General features: G+C 41.3%; 1 protein-coding gene across 3 annotated transcripts in view; it reads left to right on the top strand.

Moving 5' to 3' along the window:
- Positions 1 to 21,025, top strand: part of DEGS2 (delta 4-desaturase, sphingolipid 2) — a 21,691-nt gene extending 666 nt beyond the window's left edge. The window contains exons 1-3 of one of the 3 annotated variants that reach the window (XM_075193548.1): positions 9,193 to 9,308; positions 13,550 to 14,292; positions 20,656 to 21,025. In XM_075193548.1, the coding sequence (XP_075049649.1) occupies positions 9,227 to 9,308; positions 13,550 to 14,292; positions 20,656 to 20,799 (969 nt within the window). In that variant the 5' untranslated portion in view covers positions 9,193 to 9,226 and the 3' untranslated portion in view covers positions 20,800 to 21,025. Of the gene's footprint in view, positions 1 to 9,192; positions 9,309 to 13,549; positions 14,293 to 20,655 lie in introns of those variants that run through there. The other 2 variants (XM_075193550.1, XM_075193549.1) reach the window with 2 other exon arrangements.
- Positions 21,026 to 22,175: the final 1,150 nt, after the last annotated feature.

Genomic DNA, 22,175 nt, shown 5'->3' with positions numbered 1-22,175 from the left:
GCTCCATTTACATGCACTTACATTGCATTACAAATGCATCATTATAACACCGTCGCTTTGGGATCTATGTATGGACCTCAGAGTGGTAGTCCTCAATATCACTACAATTTATTATGCCAGGGTTTCTCTGGGAACCCCAGCGGCATAGACCCAGCAGCTAAACGCTGCTGGTGAACGGAGAAGGCGCTATGCACGTAGCCCTTTCTCCCAGCAGCCTCTCCTGCTTCGCTGGAGCGAAAAAGAATTACCTAATACTGCTGTCCTCATAGAGGTCTATGGGAAATAGCCTTTTGCCAGCGTTTACGCCAACAATTTGGATTATCACCACTTAAAATATAATAGACCTCTTAATGCGGGCTGCACGGCATCCGATTATTGCAGCAGATATGAGTGTGTGGTCCTAAAATCACTGATGACCGATAATTGTCCAACCAGATTGTTATCGGGCATGTTGGTTAATGCGGTGGTAATCGTATTCCCGATGATGTAAACCCCCGACAAGACTCAGCGCGACAGCTTCAGTGCAAGTTTCTCAGTAGCCCGGCATATTGTTAGTAACGGCTGTTTACTATACTGACTTGGAGTGAATGTGATTAATTAACAACCTGGCAGCACAGAATAATCATCATCATCATTTATTTATATAGCACCAACATATTCCGTAGCGCTTAGAATGTCGTCGATGTGCACGCCAACACTAATCCTTTTACCTAAAGGTGACATAATGTAGCCTTTACCTATTCTATGTCTGTACTCTTAAGTGTAGAAAGATTAGTGTCGGCATGCACATCGACGTCATTCTGTGCTGCCAGGCTGTTAATTAATCGCATTCACTCCAAGTCAGTATAGTAAACAGCCGTGATTAACAATATGTCGGGCTGCTGAGAATACGCACTGAAGCTGTCACGCTGAGTCTTGTCGGGGATTACAGCATCAGGGTTCCTACCCGGTTGGAAGATGACCATATATAACCTCCCTTGGCCAGTGTGTGCCGTCACCTTCTCAACCAGAAAAGGGTTTTTTTTACGTTACAAAGGTTTTGTCGGTAAAACGGTGTATCCTAAGTACATTTTTCAATATTGTTACAGTGTTTTCAATGTTTCATAATCCTTTCCGGCTGGTCCGTAAATGGACTGGTTTGTCAAATCTTGGGGAGAGTGATCAGGAACAATATAATCTATTGCCGACACTTCTAAAGTGTACATAAAGGGACTGATGCAACGTTGGTATATATGTCTTGTGTTAGATCACTCTGTGTGAGTCCAGCGCATATGCTCCCACGCAGGTTTGCGTGATTCTGTAATTTACGCCAGCTTGCGCTTGGAGAAGTGGGATGGGCAGTTCTAACATAGGCTGAGTACGGGAAGGGCGTATTTGCTTAATTGTGAAGATACTGACCAGTAAAAAGACTCACATATGCCTGGGAAAGACTTATAATTTGCAGGTTGGCAGGTGCAAATAGCGGGTGATGAGCAAATCTCGTGTGATTGGCTATTTGCGATTGCCTCCGCTGCTCAGGTATATACACCATACAGCCCCAACATTAAAACCACCTGCCTAATATTATGTAGGTTCCCCTCATGCCACCAACACAGCTCTGACCTGTCACAGCATGGAGTCCACAAGACCTCTGAACGTGTCCTGTGGTATCTGCCACCAAGACGTTCGCAGCAGATCCTTTAAGTCCTGTAAGTTGCGAGGTGGGGCCTCCGTGGTTCGGAGTTATTTTCCAAGCACATCCCACAGATGCTCGAACGGATTGAGATCTGGGGAATTTGTAGGCCAGATCAACACCTTGAACTCTTTGTCATGTTCCTCAAACAATTCCTAAACAATTTTTTGTAGTGTGGCAAGGCGCATTATCCTGCTGAAAGAGGCCACTGCCATCAAGGAATAACATTTCCCAAGGATTCCCAGCAGAACATTGCACAGATCATCACACAGCCTCTACCAGCTTGCCTTATTCCCGTAGTGCATTCTGGTGCCATCTCTTCTCCATGTAAACAATGTACGCACCCGGCCATCCACATGATGTAAAAGAAAGCGTGATTCTTCAGAACAGGCCACCTTCCTCTATTGCTCCATGGTCCAGTTCTGGCGCTCACGTACCCATTGTAGGTGCTTTCAGCAGTGGACAGGGAGGGGTCATCGTGGGCACTCTGACCGGTCTGTGGCTACAGAGCCCCATATGCAGCAAGCTGCGATGCACTGTGTGTTCTGACACCTTTCTTTGATAGCCAGCATTAACTTTTGCACCCATTTGTGCTACAGTAGCTCTTCTGTGGGATTGGACCAGAGGGGCTAGCATACGCTCCCGACGCGCATCAATGAGCCTTGGACGCCCATGACACTGTCGCCGGTTTATCGGTTGTCCATCTTTGGACCACTTTTGGTAGGTACTAACCACTGCATACCAGGAACACCCCACAGGACCTGCCGTTTTGGAGATGCTCTAACCCAGTTACCTAGCCATCATAATTTGGCCCTTGTCAAAGTCGCTCAGATCCTTACATTTGCCCATTTTTCCTGCTTTCAACACATCAACTTCAAGAACTGACTTCACCATTGTAACAAGATAATCTATCTTATTCACTTTACTTGTTAGTGGTTTTAATGCTGTGTCTGATTGGTGTATTGTGCTTTTGTGTGTCTGTGATGTGTGCTTGGAGTAAACCTGGGGATATGTTTCTGATACAGCATGTGAGTGTAAATATGCAACTTTTACGTTCAGCTTTTTTTGAGCGCAAATTACGCCCATTCAGCGTATAACTGCATCGGGTCCAAAATGCAAAAGACCAGTTTTGTTTAGCCCAAACAGTGTTGTGTATCCCTCGTTACCCATTTCAGAGTCCCATGTCCTCTAGACTTACAATAATTTTGTTTTGACTACTGTGACTATGTAATTTTGACTGTCACTATTGTATAAATAACTAATTGTTGGTGTTTGCCGATACATTTTCATTACATTGTCAATCCCAATGATTTTCAAAGCTTAGTAATGTGTCTAGGCCAAGAACATTGCTTATAGTATGAGAAGCTGGTCCCTGCTACTACTGCACATTGAATTTACAAATTATTATAGTGAATGTGAATATTCTGGATAAAAGCAATAAAGATGAAATCCTACTGAAAACCTATGTTTGGCTCTGAAGTTTGTCAATTTTACCTATTCATCGTGTAAAAACGCAATAAATGGGCTTTTTCTGTGTGTTGCAATCAGAAAATGGTAGTTATTAATTTCAGGTGCAATTTAGAGAACAATTCTACTTTTTGTGGAGTTTTTGTTCATTAAATATAGAGAGAGGAGAGAGGAAGGGGCCATTTGTGTATAACCAAGAGCCAAGCTCACTGCACAGTCATCCACTGGGTAAATGTATCAAGCTGCAGGTTTGAAAAGCGGAGATGTTGCCTATAGCAACCAATCAGATTCTAGTTCTCATACTGTAGAATGTACTAAATAAATGATAACTAGAATCTGATTGGTTGATTCACAGCTTCACTTTTCAAACCCACAGCTTGATACATTTACCCCCATATCTCTCTCAGCTTTTATAGAGCATTAATGAGGAGCTTTGGAGGGACTGCAGGCTGGCACCGATAGCTGGCTCGTGGCTAATGTAGGGGATCTAAGGGGGGGGGGGTATTAATTTGGTGTCATCATGTCATCTAAAGATATTCTAGTCATGTTTGATTCTCAGTGTTTACACATAAAATATTAAACTAATATTGATCTAAATGCAGCATGTGAGTGTAAATATGGGATGAAAATGAATTTATTTTGTTGACTATACGTGATTAATTTTAATTGTGTAAAGGTAAATGTGGGAAGAATTATGACATCCACTTTTTCCTCGTATAATATGTTTACTTGTGTATATACTACAAAGAGAAATCAATCGGTCTTGCAGAAAACTAATAAAATGACAATTAGAAATTCTCTTGGGTACAAAAATGAGAAAATAATAATTATGTTTAACAAAATCAGAACAAAGTTTTAAAATGAGTTCCGGTCATTGAGGTAATAATAACCCATTAAGGAGTTAATGACACAGGTGTATATTCAGTATGTGTCTGCATTGTGCTGTATCTGAGTGACACTGGGGTATATTTACTAAACTGCAGGTTTGAAAAGTGGAGATGTTGCCTATAGCAACCAATCAGATTCCAGCTGTCATTTTGTAGAATGTGCAAACTAAATGATAACTAACATCTGATTGGTTGCTATAGGCAACATCTCCACTTTTTCAAACCTGCAGTTTAGTAAATCTAGCCCTCTGTCTCTATCCAGCTGACAATTAATCTATTACCTTTAGCACAAATACTCTTCTCAGGGTGAGAAAAATAGTCCCTTAGAGTTCCCCTTGTCTCAGAGCAGGACATGTGAACACGTTCTATGTTTGTATTTTTATTTCTGTAAGGAAAAACATTCACAGTATGAGCTCTCATTGTCTCAGCGATCAAAGGGACGATAAAGTGTCCTGAATTCCCGATCTGGAACAACCAAGGACAACACATTTCATAGGTTTAAAATAATACTATGGTTGTTTTCAATATCTTAACTAATGAACCATGGGTAGGAAAATACACCTCCTTAGTAACTACAAATAAAAAGTGCAGAGAAGTGATAAAAATAACAGGGTATGGCTCCCAAAATCTCTAATCACTGCCCACCGTGTCTGATATCAGGGCATCTGCAGCCTAGTTTTCAGCACCAACCGGCGGAGAGTGTACCTGAAATGACCCCTGCACCAGAAGTCAACAGTTTTTGGGCTATAGTCCTGCTTACCACCTGCCCCAATAATGTGGATGTGGGAAGGTATTTAAATGCAAATCTAAGGATATTAAGTTTATTTAAAACAAATTTTCAACAGCTCTATTGCACTTTTAAAGACTTAACAATCACAATGTAACACATTAGTATAAACGGGGACAACAGACCATCACTGTTACTGGTTTCTATAGCTAACTGATGGGGTATCCATCTCATGTACAGTCTGGTGGCAACAAGGAAGAAGATCACTAGTCCTCACAGTCTTTCTCTGTAACCTCTGATCCGTCCAGCAGGAGCTGTAGCCCCAAGCCAGTCCTGTCTACAGATCTCCTCTAAGTTCACCAACCAGGGGGTAAATGTATCAAGCTGAGAGTTTTTCGGGCGGGTTTGAAAAGCCAATCAGATTCTAGCTATCATTTATTTAGAACATTCTACAAAATGACAGCTAGAATCTGATTGGTTGCTATAGGCAACATCTCCACTTTTCAAACCCACCGGAAAACTTTCAGTTTGATACATTTACCCCCAAGATTCAGGTGTCAAGCACTTCAGAAGTCCTGGGGGTAAATGTATCAAGCTGAGAGTTTTCCAGCAGGTTTGAAAAGTGGAGATGTTGCCTATAGCAACCAATCAGATTCTAGCTGTCATTTTGTAGAATGTACTAAATAAATGATAGCTGGAATCTGATTGGTTTTTCAAAACCGACGGAAAACTCTCAGCTTGATACCTTTACCCCCTGGTGTCTCCTGTTATCGATCTTTTAACCCCGCTCTGGCACACAGAGATGGCTTCTGGGTACAGGGAGGGAGGTCCCAATTCTGGCTCTCGTACAGACCGTATTACTTCCCATCTTTCCTTTGGATTCCCTGCTGGCAGCGACTCCTCAAACTCAACAGACAATTGGCTTCCACTGTGGATCTCCGTTAAGGACCATAATCCCTGCCGATATATAAGCAGCCATGCAATCCTTCCTGGGTTAATACGTTACACACTTTCTTTAGGTTTCAGGTGAATTCTGGTCGGCCCTCTAGATACCTAGAATTTAACACAAAAACTAGCAAGTACCAAGCAGTCAAAAACAAACAAGCATATATAAATTCTCTACCCTCAGAATTTATCTGATTTAAAAGAAATATCTAAACAATTAAGAAAATAAAAATGGAGGTATGGCAGAGGGTAGAGAGCCGTAGAATTACATGTATTGTCTAGATGCAGTGCACACTTGCCTGGCTTGTTATGGCTGAGATCACATTAGACCTGATTCATTAAGGAAAGGAAAGCCCAAAAAATTAGTAACTTTGCACCTTCGCAAAACCATGTTGCATTGGAGCTAAATTTAAAATGTGGGGACAGATTTATAGTTGGGGTAGGGCATGTCCTAGATGAACTTTAAATGTCAGTGTAAACATAAAGCTTTTAAGTATTTGTGTGCGACATGAAAAAAACAGCCAGTTTAACTAATAAACTAATTTGCACCCCTTACATTGTAACATGGTTTGTGTAAATGCTGTTTTTGCACTGTGCATGGATTTTGCATCTGGAAAGGGCTGCAACTGTGGGGTGAAATATCACCATCACCATTTATATAGCGCCACTGATTCCGCAGCGCTGTACAGAGAACTCATTCACATCAGTCCCTGTCCCCATTGGAGCTTACAGTCTAAATTCCCTAATATACACAGAGGCAGACAGACCGAGAGAGACTAGGGTCAATTTTGATAGCAGCCAATTAATCTACCAGTATGTTTTTGGAGTGTGGGAGGAAACCGGAGCACCCGGAGGAAGCCCACGCAAACACGGGGAGAACATACAAACTCCACACAGATAAGGCCATGGTCGGGAATTGAACTCATGACCCCAGTGCTGTGAGGCAGAAGTGCTAACCACTGAGCCACCATGCTGCCAATTTGCCTCTTTGTGGGAGGAGCTGGGCAGACAACGCCTGTGTGCAGTATAGGAGCCTGAATGCACCTAATTATTCACCTACATATAAAAACAAGGTTACGTTTTGCAGTATGTGATTATTTCAAGAAGGTCGCACAGAACATTTTACTGGGGTAGTTCTAATAATGAGTGAAGGGTTGCAGCTTGCTATGCTCAAGGGAAATGTACTGAGCATCCGAATATTACACAATTCATAAATTACCCGTCTTTGGGTCTATTTTGCCATGCATAAACAAAATAAAACAGTTCAGTATTTATTCATCAAAGGACGACAACTGATTTATGTACTTCAGAATTGAACATATACAATGTGATGCTGTAAGCAAATACACACACTGGGCCTGATTCATTAAGGCATGCAAAGTCAAAATAAGGAGTCAATTTACACCTACGATGTTGCATTGGAGGGGGATTTAAAGTTGGGGAAGAGTATGCATGTCCTAGATATGTGTTCCGGGAGGCAGGTGGGTGGGTGTGGGCGGGGCTTGAAGAATGGTATCCCTAGCTCCACCCCCAAAGATATCATCACTTTTTTGGCCAATAAAATAGGGGGCTGGGCCACAATGACACGTACCCACCACCACTAAGCCCCGCCCCCTCCATTTAATTTGTAGAGCCGGCCGGGAATTGGGAGAATTGACTGCTCTCCCAGGAGACCAAGCCGGATTTCGGGAGTCTCCCGGACATTCCGGGAGAGTTGCCAAGTATGGTCCTAGATCAACTTTAAATTTCAGTGTAAAAATAAAGCAATCAAGTATTTGTGTGCTGCATGAAAAAACGCCAATATTTTCCTTATGTGCAAAATAATAAACTCATTTGCACCCCTTACATTGTAACATGGTTTGCCCAGGAGAAAATCTACTCCTTTGTTTTCAGGACCACTACAAGGATTAATTAGTAATTTAGTGCAAAGCGCTGTAATCCACGGCGACCGGAACTAAAGTCACCCTTTTATGTTGAATGCTGAAGATTTCTCCACTATCAGGTAAAGTGGTCTCATTACCAACCCTCCCCCCCCCCCCCCTTCACTAGATGGTGGTCTAAATCATGATAGGAGCACATAGAAATTGTCCGTGCCTATGGAAAGGAGCTAGGTTGTGTCGGCGTGTGAATATATATATATATATATATATATATCTATATATACATATATATAGATATATATATATATGTGTGTGTGTATATATAGCATTAAAGCTTCTGCTTCAGTTATACAGCAATATCTACCATACTAGTTATTTGTTGTACAAATGATTATTGTTTTAATGATTTCATTTTATATATACATATCATGATGATGATGATGATGATATACGTATCCTCACCCTGTTTTAGTGGTAGCTTGTGGATTGCAGGTAAATTACACAGGGTTTAGACTGATTTCAGCTGGACAGTCCCGATTTTAGGGTTCTGTCCTGCCCAGGGACATGTTTGGGTGGGAATGTTGGGAGGAGGGTGGTATCTAATGGGCAACCTAGCGCTTTACTACGCTATGCAATCCTCTGGGGGTGTGGCCGCGTCCTTGTCAACCTGCGACCATGCCCATATTGTAATGTGGTCACGCCCCCTGTCCCGCTGCCGGGAAAAAACATGTTGGGCAGCATGGATTCCAGCTATAATTTTCTAGAATGTACTAGATAAATGATAGCTAGAATCTGATTGGTTGCTATGGGCAACATCTCCACTTTTCCTATTTTAGAAGGTTTGATAAATTCACCCCAAAAAGAGACATTCTCAGGATAAATGAGACAGATAGTTTTAGTCTTTCCTGAAAAAAAGTTCAAACAGAGCTGTTTTACTGGGGTAGTTTCCAAAAGTAGCATGGGGATGTGTACCTATATACATATAACACAATTAGGAGCATATGCAAACAATTAAATGCGTTGTGGGCATGCATTTTTTCTGGTTTGTAAATGACCCTCTCTGACTTTTTATTAAGCTAACCAATTAAATGATAATATAACCTAGCAGCTAGCGCAATGCTCAAATTGTTTGATTATAGGTGCAAACATTTGTACCACAAGGATCGTTCATAAAGATTAGTGCAATGAAAAAAATATGACGTTACCCATAGCAACCAATCAAATGTTTGCTTTCTTTTTCTATTCTGCACCAGAGAAGAGATAGAATCTGATTGGTTGCTATGGGCAACACCACATTTTTTTCTTCTCACACATTTCTCCAAAAATCTAAGAATTAGCCTTTGCACCTAAATGAGGGAAAGTTGTGCCATAAGGTGTACATTAAATTCAGTGATAATGACTGTTAAATTATTGTGTGTGCTACTGTATTTCTGGTTGCTTATATTGTCCATAGGCTGTGTTCTATCCATTACATTGTAACACAATAGATTACATTGAATGATGTGTATTGTGTTAGTGCTGTGTAATCCCAGTGTCTATAGCTCCGCCCCTTCGGTCAGGAAAGGTTATATAAGACCCGGCTCACTCCTCCAACTCTCTCAGTCCTGTTGCAGAGGAACAAGAGATTGGAGTCTTGGGCTCAGGAACAATGGGCAACAAAGTGACCCGCAGAGACTTTGAATGGGTCTACACAGATCAACCTCACACCAATCGCAGGAAGGAAATATTAGGTACATTTTCCATACCCTCCAACTGTGCCACATTGGGAGGTACAGTACTTATGTTGAATCACTGTTACATATCAGTGTGTACATTTATTTTACATCTTATTGCATTTTATTTAAACTTTAAGCAATAAATTGTAATCTGAAATTTTAATCCATTTTTTTTAAAACTTTGTACTAATATAAGCAATGACATTTCCACACATTGATATCCTTAAATTCCATAAAAATAACTTTTATGCCACTTTGCATATATTGAGCCATTTGTTTTTCTTGTAGAATCCAATGCAGATCTGTGTGTTTCATTTGTATTTGATTGTGTCCTGCCTTGTATCTGGCTCCAAATCACTTGTGTTAACTTTTTATATACTGGTTATATGAGTTTGATACTGTCTGCTACCAAGAAGCAATTCAGAGGGACATACTAATGAACAAAACATGATGCTTTTAGATCTCTGGAATCCTTGTGTAACTGACAATTCAGTTAAAATTTTATGATAAGGTTTTCCTGTTGTACTGATTTGGAATCCCTTTGTGTGCAGGTGTATGGAGTCTGTTTATGAGTCTTGCACAGCAGTCAGCCTCTCCTGCTCCATTCAGTCAATTAGCCTAGCTTCAGGTCACATTAGCAGCTAATTAGTGATCAACTAGCTACCTGTTGTTTTGCAGCACTGTGATAAGTAACAAGACTTAACAGTATATTTATTAGACCTGTCTGAAATCCTGATTTTGCCATTTCTGGTATTTATCTTGGAGTGCACAGATGATCCACACACAGATAATAAACTAATTAGTTCTATTAATGTCTTGCATACCACAAAGCTTGCATATCTGGTAAACAATGTTGTTGGTTGTAAATGTTTTTAATCCAAAATGTGGCAAAACATCAGTGCCGTTCTATTGCAGTACACTGTCAAAGTGTCTAATTTGTTTGTGTATTTATTTTGGAAACACATGTTGTTGCGGGAGTCAATAATGAACTAAAGGAAATGCTGTATGATAGAGAATATTGATCAAATAGTCAGAATTCAGCTAAATCTTCCAGTCCCCAAATTAAACCAGCCAACGCTCATCAGGTAACGGTGGGGGGTTAAAAAGTTGCTGGTCTAGTCTATAAGGCTGGTTAGTTTGGACACAGTCTAACAGGGAAGGCAGCAAAGCAGTTTATTTGGGTTATTGTCACACTAGTTAATTCCTAAAACCACATATAGTCATTAAAGCTTTTTATCTATCCATTATCTAGCTTTCCTATAAGGATCTTTGCTTCTCATATTGTTTTGAGGTGCTAATATATCCAGTTAATATATACTAAATCAATAAGAAAGAGAAAAAGGAACTGGATCTAATGGTGCACTATGTGGTTTATATATTAAATATAAATCCTTTATACATTAAACCACAACATTAATTAAAACGTAACTTTTATTGTTAAATAAAATATTATCTTATATAGAGTACATTTTGCGATTATTTTGCAGCAAATCACCTCTCATAGTTCTGTGCTTAGATCCTAAATTGGAATACTAATGCACACAGATTCCAAAACAATATGGAGTACAATGTCATCATAATCATCAACATTTATTTATATAGCGCCAGCAAATTCTGTAGCGCTTTACAATTGGGAACAAACATTAATAAGACAATACTGGGTAATACATACAGACAGAGAGGTAAGAGAACCCTGCTCGCAAGCTTACAATCTATGGGACAATGGGAGTTTGAAACACAAGGGCAAGGGCATGTGCTACATCGTATTGCACAATGGACCAACTAGAATGCAAATGTAAAAGTACTGAGTGGGCTGTGTGTGTGGCAATGTTGGTCAGAGGGTTGTTGTCTTGTGTTAGCTGTGTAGAGGGTGGTAATAGGGTAACCTAGGGAGATTAAGATGGTGGTTGGGATTGATGTCAATTCTTATTAATATTTGCCTTCTTAATAATATCCCAAGTGGCGATATCACTTCTGGCCCTTGAGATTTCTGTAGTGTATTAACGTCAAGGTAATCAAGTGGGGGCCTAATTCAGTACGTTTCATGTTCAGCCCTCACCCCCAACTCTTCACTGTATGACAGTTAGTACATGATTTTCATCCCCCATCTCACTCCCTTATCCAAGATTTCTCCCTCGCCCTATCAGACTACACACTAGCCCAGTGTTGGCTACCCTGTGACACTCCAGGGGGTAAATGTATGAACCTCCGGATTCTTCAGCTCCGGCGAGTTCAGCGTCTTCAGCGCTTAAATTTAAAGCGGCGCTGCCTTATAATGGGAAGTTTCTCGCCGGAGTTGAAGAATCCAGAGGTTCATACATTTACCCCCAGGTGTTCTGAAGCCTAGGGAGAAGCTGGTTGAATGTCTCAACAAACCAGCAAGTGTCACAATCACAATATCCATGTAGGTATTCATATGCTCCGTGGTACTATCAGTCCCAGCAATCATTCAAACCAGCATGGGTTAAGAAAATAAATCGGTCATCCCAATAGGCTTAGCAATATATATGTGGTTATTTGGATGCTGTCTGCTCCATTTTTTTGCATTCAACGCAATGTAAATGCATGGTCAATTTAGGGTCCTCTAATGACACCCCTGACTGGCATTTGGTGGTTAACAAGCTCTTGTAATAGCAAACACTCTCGTGTTCATTAACACGCTGAGCTTCACTGGCGTTTTAACTTCCATTGTTCAAACCCCAGTGGGTATCCAGCAGAAAACTGTTCTGACATTGTTTGTAGACTGTCCCTAACAAAGGTGAGCTGGGTAATTCTGCAATATTTAGTCTACAAAATAGCAATAACAGATTTGTTTGCAACACAAAAGGCATAACTATGCTTTCTTCAAAGATAGATTTAACAAATCGAAAACTAAATATTTTTTATATAATAGATAACTTGCAAATAAACTTTTCCTGTTGCCTGATAGTGTCAAAATAACCATACATTAGTTGTTTGTAAAATATCCAACTGTGAGCTGGAAGGACCAGCTGATATGTTTCAGAAGATAATTTGGGCTGTCACATCCCTCCTTCCTTCGCTACAATAGAACTTGGAATACAATACTCAGGCGATTAATGTTGCAGATTTCCGCCAAGCAGTTAACCCTTGGTGCAGCAGGGAGACTGATTTAAATTTAAACTGGATTTAAATTTTTCCTCCAAGAAGCAACAGTAAATGAATAACTTTGCTTGCAAAATATTTTTTATACAGTAAATGATTTTGGTAAATTAAGTGGCAATATGGATCACATGTACGTTATGCACAAATTGTATTATCGATTTTAAAGGGAGTTCTCCATCCCAAAAATATTTTGAGTAGCTACTGAAGATTTGCTTCAGCAAGGGTTATATATACAAAAAAAAGATTCATATAATGGCTATACATGTATTAATTTGGATTTCTTCATTCTTATTCTACAGACTAATTTGTGGTGTCCACAATAATAATTACATTGAATGTAAATTGTGGTTTGCCTTCTCTATTAATGTTGCAATCTCACATATTTTTCCTTTAAGTAGCAATATAAGTACTTTTTGAGCATGCATCTGATTCAAATCCCTTCTCTTAGCTGTCCCACAAATCATTACCTTTCTCAAAATCTCTTTGGAGGGGAGAACAGTATGGCTGCCAGTCACACACGCCTCCAGATTCAGAAAATCAGGGGTGGACCTATACTGATTGATGGTGGAGGGGGTTGATTTATCATAGCCACGCCCCTCCTTCACTCTGATTGGTTTGCCCCGTCCCCCTTCTCGCTTTGATCGGACCTATCGGCCGCCATGCAAAGGTATCTAGTGTGCTGCTAGGAAGGAGGTGATGGCCTATCCCCCTGGATCTGGGGGGGGGGGGGGTGTTGGGAGATTTAGAGTGCACAGAGCTCACAGGGGTTTTGCAAAGCCTCTCTGCTTCACATGACTGTGGTTGCCATGGTAGTTACATGTCGCTGTGAACACTCAGAATTCTAAATCACTAATGGAAGCCTGAGGAAACAAACCAAAGAAAAGTAATTTAATTGCCAAGATTCGTATAGCCTAGGACTGCTGCTTTAACTTATATTTTGCCATATGCCTTCAGATCTAACATTGTAAACAGAAAAGCATGTTGTATACCAAGACCTGAAATATGATCGGAATTTTGTCTCGGGAAGAAAACTTTTAAATGCAAAATGCTCTCTTCTACAATACACAAGCAGATTATTGCAAGTACATGGTTCTGAGGATATAATTTTTGTTTATTTTTTTTTGTTCCCCTAGCGAAGTATCCACAAATCAAATCTCTAATGGGACCAGACCACCATCTAAAATGGATCGTCTTGGCAATGGTTGCAGTTCAGCTTCTTGCCTGTCATCTAGTGCGAGACTTGGCTTGGAAATGGGTTCTATTTTGGGCCTACGCCTTTGGTGGTTGTGTGAATCACTCTTTGACATTGGCCATCCACGACATCTCTCACAATGTGGCTTTCGGGAACAGGCAGGCCAAATGGAACAGGTGGTTTGCGATGGTGGCCAACTTGCCAATCGGCATGCCCTACTCGGCATCCTTTAAAAAATACCACATCGATCACCACCGCTACTTGGGAGGGGACAACCTGGACGTGGACATACCGACGGATTTCGAAGGGTGGTTTTTCTGCACCCCCTGCCGCAAAGTCGTGTGGCTGATCCTTCAGCCGCTGTTTTACGTCTTACGGCCGCTATACGTGAATCCCAAGCCGATCAGCAGGATGGAAGTATGGAATGCTCTGGTCCAGTTTTCAGCTGACTTCTTACTGTATCGCACTTGTGGCCTGAAGCCCATGGTTTATTTGGTGGCTGGCTCCATATTCTGTTTGGGTTTCCATCCGATATCAGGACATTTTATCTCCGAACATTACATGTTTATGAAAGGACACGAGACCTATTCGTACTATGGATCTCTGAATTTGATTACGTTTAATGTAGGCTACCACACCGAGCACCATGATTTCCCCAGCATTCCTGGAAGCAAGCTGCCTATGGTAGGTATATATATCCATGTACTAGATACTCATAGCCCCTCCCTTATCTCCCCCTACCCCCTGACTCCTCCCTGGGTAGTCCCCCTTCCTGCTCATCTTTCTGCTGCCCTCTGTTCCAAACGATCCCCTCCCTCTACTCCCTCCCAAATGAATTCCCACTCCTGCCTCTCAATCACCCATCGATACACTCCCATCTCCACTTTTCTCCCATCCAAACTACCCCTCCCCACTCTCTGCTTGTCTTTGGTACCCACTTCACCTCCAAAATGTAGTCCATACATCATGACATCTCCTGCCCTCAGTACCTCTCATTTCACCTTGTGCCCCACCCACCCTTCCCTGGGAACACTATCTCCCACTCGCCACTGAAACTCCACCCCGCTAGCACACCCACCTTCTCATGATGATGATGATGACTGGCACACCCTACTCGACCTGCCCCCTTGACACCATCCCCTCTCATCTATCCAATCCCTTTCTCTTGAGGCCTGCTCCTGACTTGTCAACATATCCCCTTCTCTCTTATGGTACCTTCACTTTCTTCATAAAATATGCTCTTTTATCCCCAATGCTCAAAAATCTGTCCTTTGACTCTTCGACGCTAATTACTGCCATCCTTCCATTTGCCTCCAAACTTCTCGAACAGATTGTTTTCAACCATCTCACCTCCTTTCACTCTCTCCATGACCTACTTCATCCTGGATTTGCTCTTTCCTCTCTAACAAAACTGCTCTCAAGTCACTATCTTCTCTCAGCTAAATCTCAGGGACCCTTCTCCCGTCTGTCATCTTGACCTCTCTGTTGCCTTTGATACCATTGACCTCCCAGTCCTTATGCAATCTCTTCAATCTATAGGTGTCCATGACACTGCTCGCTCTCCTGATTTTCCTCTTGGCTCACCAACTACTCCTTTTGGTCTCCACACCGGACTCCACCTCCCCCCGTCTTTCATTACCTGTCAGTTCCTCAAAGGTCTGTTCTTGGCCCCCTGCCCTTCTTCCTCTACACCAGTTGTCCTTGTGTAACCTAATCAGCTAATTTGGCTTCCAGTACCATCTGTATGCTGATAACCAAATCTATCTTTCATCCCCTGACCTCTGGCATTCCCTTATGTCTTGTGTCTCCTGCTGACTCTCAGCCATCTCATCTTGGATGTTCTATTGCTTTCTTAAACCTTATTCAGACTGAAATCATTGTTACCCCCAAACACCCGCTCCCCAGGGCTCCTTCAGCTCCCCCATCTTCTGTTACACTATTCTCTATCCTCACCCCTACCTAGAAAGTCTTTTGCCAACCTCCCCCCACCACTACATCTCTCGATAACCTCTACCCACACTCCTTTCCACCCCATACGCTCTGCCACCTGACCGCCATCTCACTACCACCCTAATGACCTCTTCCCACTTCTGCTCCAGGACTTTGCCCGGGCTGCTCCTCCTGTGCACAAACTCATATTAGCATCTACTCCCCAAGGCTTTAAGTGTGCCATTAAAACTCAATTCTTTGACTTTTAAGTTTGAGCACTCCTCTTAACTCCGTTGCCTCCATCACCACCACCCTCCCACATGGTGCCACCTTATTTGTGTCTTCCCCTTCCATTTAGGATATAATCTCTGAGGAGCCGGGTCCTCTTTTCTCATGTTCTCCTTCTATTATTCCATCCCCCTCTGTACCTCTGGGCTATTTCCCGAGCCATGTTTTCTTGAGCACCGGCCTACTTCATATTGGACTTCACCATCACTCACTGTCCCGTAATAACTTAATGTCTGTTCTTAGTATAATTATGTTTACTTTAATAATATATTCTGTAATGTTGCTGTGTATATTGTATATTACTGTAAGTTATGTTTGGTGTTGTATCTTTTGTGGTGCCTCTTAAGTAAAAGACAATAATAAGTAATAAGATAATAATTACTCACTGGGAGTGAAAAATATGACAAAATATTCCATAAGATTAAGGACATCATCACATCCGCTGATTCCACACAAGTAAGTGATGGCTATAGATAGCCAGGTTGTAACTATATCTGTCCAAATCAAATCTTTCAACCTTATCAGTTCTGATGAGAGAACTTATAAGTATCAGAGAGATATCTCAACCTAGGATCTTAAGCCGTAGTCCAAATATTTTAAACGGATTCTATTCAGAACCCAATTACAGCTGTGATTGATCTCCCTCTTTATAATTAAAATCTTTGTGAAACTTTGGAATAATGCACCATAATACAATACACCTCTTTTCTCATAATAAACCCTTGTTACCTCCTTTGTTTCAAGAGAACCTTCACTTCCTCTTGATGAACCAAGAACTGATTTTTATCCAATTCTACATAAGTTTTTGCATTCAACACCGCACGAAAGTATTGATTACTCCCCCTGTCGTCACTGGAAATTAATTTTTAAAGTACCTTCAGAAACTGTAATTAGTAACATAGCTCTGACAGACCATCCTGTGTCCAGTAGTTATATTAATATGTTTCAGGCTCCTGCATTTCCCCCTCAATTGTATTCACTATTTTTGCCTCATTCTCTGTATTTTGTCTTTTTAGAGAAATCCAAATAGTCTTTTAAGGTGACTTTTCTTAGCGCTCTTGAATAAATCTGTCGAGAGGCATTCTTTATAGGAAAATTAATCAGTCCTTTAGATAACCGTTCACCACAGACCTCTGGGTATAATGCCCGTGTATAGAAGGTTCACAAACGTATACAGCTCTCAACCTCGAGGGATAGCTGCTGGCATGTTACCAGTCCAAAGACAGAGGCGGGTGGGGAGTTTGACTGGGGCGGGTACACCTGTCAAATCTTAAGGTGAGCTCTGGAGGGACAGAAACCTCCTGCAGGAGGGCAAACGTTTGTGTTGTGACTTCGGGTAGCTGTCTGTTATGCACAATCGTGAAGTATATTATCTCTGTCTGAGGAATGTTCTACCAGAGCCGCATTAGTGATGGATGATACGTTGACTGGTGATGCCAGAGATAGACAGAGATAAGGGAGTATTTCATAGCTGTTGATACAGGTATTCTCATCGCTCATGTATAATAGATTCATATAGAGAAACAATATCTTTACATTCGAACTTGCTGAGAAATGTAGTTCATCCTGTATAATAAATGAGAAAGTAAAGACACAGCCTATGGAAATGGCTTCGGGGAGCGAAGTAAGATATAATTAGAAAGTGAGTTTTTGTTTTAAACTTGACAGTAATAACTTATTTTGTAAAGGAATCTCAGGCCATTGCAGTTCAAGAAAAAGTAAAGTACTGCCCTAGAAAGAAGGACAATGCCAGGCAATCCAACCAGGACCTGTGGTCACCTGTATGTTCACCTCTTGGATGAGCATCCAAATGGGTTGAGTACCTCTGGAACTGTGGAGAGGGGTGGGTAGAGAATAAGTCAGCGGCGGGGGAGGTTGATTATACAGGACTAGTAAAGATCAGTGTCCTAGCCCCTAGGGTCCTAAAGTGTGCGCCGCAACTCCCAGGGGAGCCACGGCGCTGTCACAGTGGTGCTGTGCCCAGGAGGAGGCGAAAACCCCAAAGCTTACCAGTCCGGGACCCAGCATCCTCCTCGCTTCTCACTGAATGTCGGGTGTGCCGTCATCATGCCCAACATTCAGTGACAAGTGGCAGTAGAGAGGATGCTGGGTCCCTGGCGCCAACAAATTTTTAAGACAGAAGAAATAGAAGAAAAATGGTCAAGTATGGTAAGTAAAGAAACTGAGAGGAATGGTGATAGGAAACAGCAATTGAGGGGCAAAATAATGAAGGAGGGCACAGAGTGAGTGGATGCGATGGAGGGCGGCGCAGTGTGAGTTAGCTGTAAATTATTCTTTGACAGAAATATAATTGAAAAAAATATATAAAAATAGTCTCTTCCCTTGTATTTATGTGAATTATTTTTACATACAACTAAATAAGTATTTCTGTCCTGACCTAAATACTTATTACGTTTTTTTTTGCCCCAACTACTTATAAAACGGGACTGCTCGGTAATTATTTTGGAGGGGTGCGTTGAAAAAATTATGGAGACTCTAAGGGTGCCGCAAACTGCAAAAGTTTGGGAACCACTGACTAGCCACTCAGAGTATTGTAATTAGGGTGCTGGGTGAATAGAGAAAGTGTCGTATTAGAAATAGCAGGAACTGAATACTGGGTTTCTTTGCAAATAAATATTTTTGAGGTTACATTCCCATTAAAAAGTCTGCTTCTGCCAGTGTACAATTGTGGGGAATAAATGTACAATAGTCCTTTTTTGCTTTGAGCAAAGTCTTCAGACATTAATAAGACCTTACTTTCTATGGGAACAACGTACTCCCATCTTTCTCTGTAATAAGACCATGTAACACATATCCTATCCCTACGTGTTTTAAATAATACACTACGAAAGTAGTTAATTTGCTCTAAATTGACTAAAAACAATTAAGACAAAATGTTTGCACATATTTTCCTTCTATAGAAATTGTATGTATAGTTAATTACTGCAAACATGCCAGCAATTGTTTCTGAATAAATGAAAGTATTTGCTTATATAAATGGGCAAGTCATTAAAAGTCCAACAATACTTAGCTCATAGGGCTAGTGGTTAGGAAAGATATCGGACACTGACAGTCTCCCGCTTCACTCATCGTAATGGCAAATAATTTTTACTCTATGGCTTCAGGGGCAAACGCAGGATATGTAGAGGGGGTTTCCACACTACGCCACCAGTGGGTGTGACCAGCATGCATGGGGGCGTGACTATAATTTTAGAAAGTGCTTGGCTGCTCTCCAACTCTTCCTATCCCCATAATATACATGGGCAATGCTGCGTTCGCTACTGTCAGGTGCACGTAGCTCTCTGTTTTCATGCAGAGCCGTGTGAAGCGGGGGCAGGGTCCAGCCACTTCAATTATACAGTGCCCCAGGCTTGGAGAGGGGTTTCCAGGCACTAACTAGTAAACCCCCCCCTCGGTTTGCCTATGGGCTTGTAGAGGTTTTCCAGTAAGTGGGTGAGCTGGGGGTAGGAATTAACATTACCAAATGAAGATCAATGTCAATATGCAATGTTTGGCCTGAACGCCAGAGTGACATGTTCTACCGGCTCCACATCGGGCAATGTCTGATGAATGCTCGTGGCCGCACAGCTCCTTCATTCAGGCTCCCAGCGCAGCCAAAAGTTTAAAATAAGGTTGGTGGGAGCTACGTGTCCCTGTGGACAAGAGGAATGAATAGCTTGTGATCACCTTCAGAGTATATGGAGGTGTATGATAAAAAAAAAAACTAAATGTATCCTGCTCTCCTATAAGCAGCTTCCCTAATTTAGAATAGGGATATACACTTCCCCAAAAAGTCAAATGAATCCAAATGACAGAGACTAAATATTCAAGCGCTGATAGTGTTTATATGCATAAAAAGTGCTTAATGTTAAGTGGAAACCTGATTACTTTATAACAATCTAAATGATCACCTAAAAAAGTGATCGAAAATTACCTTCAACTCTATTGATCATAGACCAAACATATGAATAAACATAGGACTGAAAAAATACTTACACTTCTGATGAAGATCTGTCCTCTTCTTATATATCATTCATTCACAAAGTGATATACATGTGTAAAACAAAAAGCACAAACCTAGCGTTATACTGTATATAAAGACACAAAATATTCCAACTCCAAAAAATATTCCTTGTAGTAGTTTCATAAAACGCGTTTCAACCTACACTTCAGGTTTTTATCAAGAAAGACCTTTATCCTTATTAAAGATCTGAAGTGGAGTTTGAAATGCGTTTGAGTAGGTTCTTTTCTGCCTAGAGAACATGAATAGTCACTGTCATATGGAGGTTTATGAGACTTAAATCAGTTTTAGGTGACTTAGTAGAAATTTCTAGTGATGAAAGGTGGGTTTAATGGGTTGGGAACTGTACCCTTCCCCCGTATGCCTGTGCGTCTGGTACAGTCCCCCCCCACCCCCCAATATGCCTGTGCGTATGGTACAGTCCCCTTCATCCCTGTAATTGCACAAATGCTTTCTTGTCCAACTAAGAGAGTTAAGTTAAAGGGACAATCGCATTCTAGATAGTGTCAAAACAATCTGTCTCCAGGCAACTTTAAGGTGGGACTACTGCTTCCTTATAGAAGGGGGCCCTAGGAGAAGACCCTGCTTCACCGTACTACACAGATTTCTATGAATTGGTGGGATGATGTGAGTGGGGTTTTCAGGATCGATGAATGATAAATATTGGTCTCCTGGGATGAAATGGAATCTTCTATGTTCCTGACTATTTGTGATGGTTCAATAGTGAACAATCCCTGGACGAGCGTCCTGTACATCGGTGCATATTGTAGATTTCTCTTTTACGCAGTAGGTGTATTTTTCTCCCTCAGGTTCGGCAGATCGCGTCAGAATATTACGACAATCTCCCTCAGCACCAGTCGTGGGCTCGTGTTCTCTGGGATTTCATATTTGACGAAGAGACTGGGCCCTATTCAAGGATTAAAAGAAAATACATGCTTGCAAATGCACGATAACAACACATCAATCTCCTGACTGAACGTTTTATACAAAAGTCCATTCTGCGTGTGACACTGTAAATAATACCTATAATATTTGGTACAGAGGAGATTTCTATTGTGGGGTGTTATAAACTTGTGTAATGCGACTGTACATGTAGACTTTATATTTTGTTACTCAAATATTTTTAAATTTAAAAATGTTCAAAGTTCAACAAATAAAGATTATGTATTAAAAGATAAACTGTCAAAACAAATAACTAATATTATTGTTCTCCTTTGTTTATTCAGCACCAACATATTACAACACTCTGTAGAATTTTAGGCAGATGGTTTCCTGCCCCAAAGAAGCTTACAATCCAGTTTTCCTTGCATAGGAACACACAGAAGCACTTGGGCCAGTTTAGTCATTATATCGCAGTGGTATTGGACTGTGGGGTACATGGGAGCACGCAGAGGAAACACTCAGGCTTGGACTGGCCCACTGGCATTCCGGTGAAATCTTGGTGGGCACCCTACTCTCTACATAGAGGGCACCCTGGCATGTTGGTCCTTCCTGGTGACTGCTCCATCCCTAAAGACCAATCGCCCTATCTGGTGTTAGTGGGGATCGGCTCCATGCTCTGATTGGCTCAGCTCCTTGCCTATCAAGATGCTTAGGCTTGCAGAGCTTGGGGTGGGTGATCTGTTCCTGTTCTGCCCTGCTCCTCTTCCTTATCTTCCCCCTTTCACACTTTTCTGTTTTGCTCCTAAATCTCAGCATGGCCAGCACCTCCCAGTCGTGCAGGGGCAGACAAAGGAGTCTGCCACAGACTGCAGTTAATCTCTACAGAACAGGTAAGAATGGTGATGGGGTACTGATGTAATGTGTGAGAGGATATTAATGTGATCTAGTGTAGGCTGTAAAGGTTATATAGTGGAGCTATTAGTGTAAGGTGAGGGCTGGAGACTATTCATGTAATGTGGGTGTTGGTGAGGGCTCTTACCGTAATGTAGTGAGGTATTAATGCAATGTTGATTCTTCTTAATTGGAATCTTTATTAAATGTAGGGCTATTAATCTAATAACATGTTGTAGGGACCAATGATATGGGGTCTCTGTAATAAATGTGAAGCTAATAATTTAATGACAGGGCTAGTTAGGTCTATTTATTTCTAAACTAAATTGTGTGGGGTTTGTATGTTCTCACCGTGTTTGCGTGGGTTTCCTCTGGGTACTCACTTGGCTTCTGACAAATATGGACCTTTTCGTATGTGTGGTAGGGAAATTAGATTGTAAGCTCCAATGAGGCAGGGTACAGAAATCAATTATAATATGTCCTCTGTACAGCACTGTATAATATGATTGGTGCTATATATAAATAAATGCTAATAATTTAAACAAGTTTTGACGTC

This window comes from Mixophyes fleayi, chromosome 12, assembly GCF_038048845.1.
Source record: "Mixophyes fleayi isolate aMixFle1 chromosome 12, aMixFle1.hap1, whole genome shotgun sequence".
NCBI lineage: Eukaryota > Metazoa > Chordata > Amphibia > Anura > Limnodynastidae > Mixophyes > Mixophyes fleayi.
This window is presented reverse-complemented; position numbering and strand designations above follow the sequence as displayed.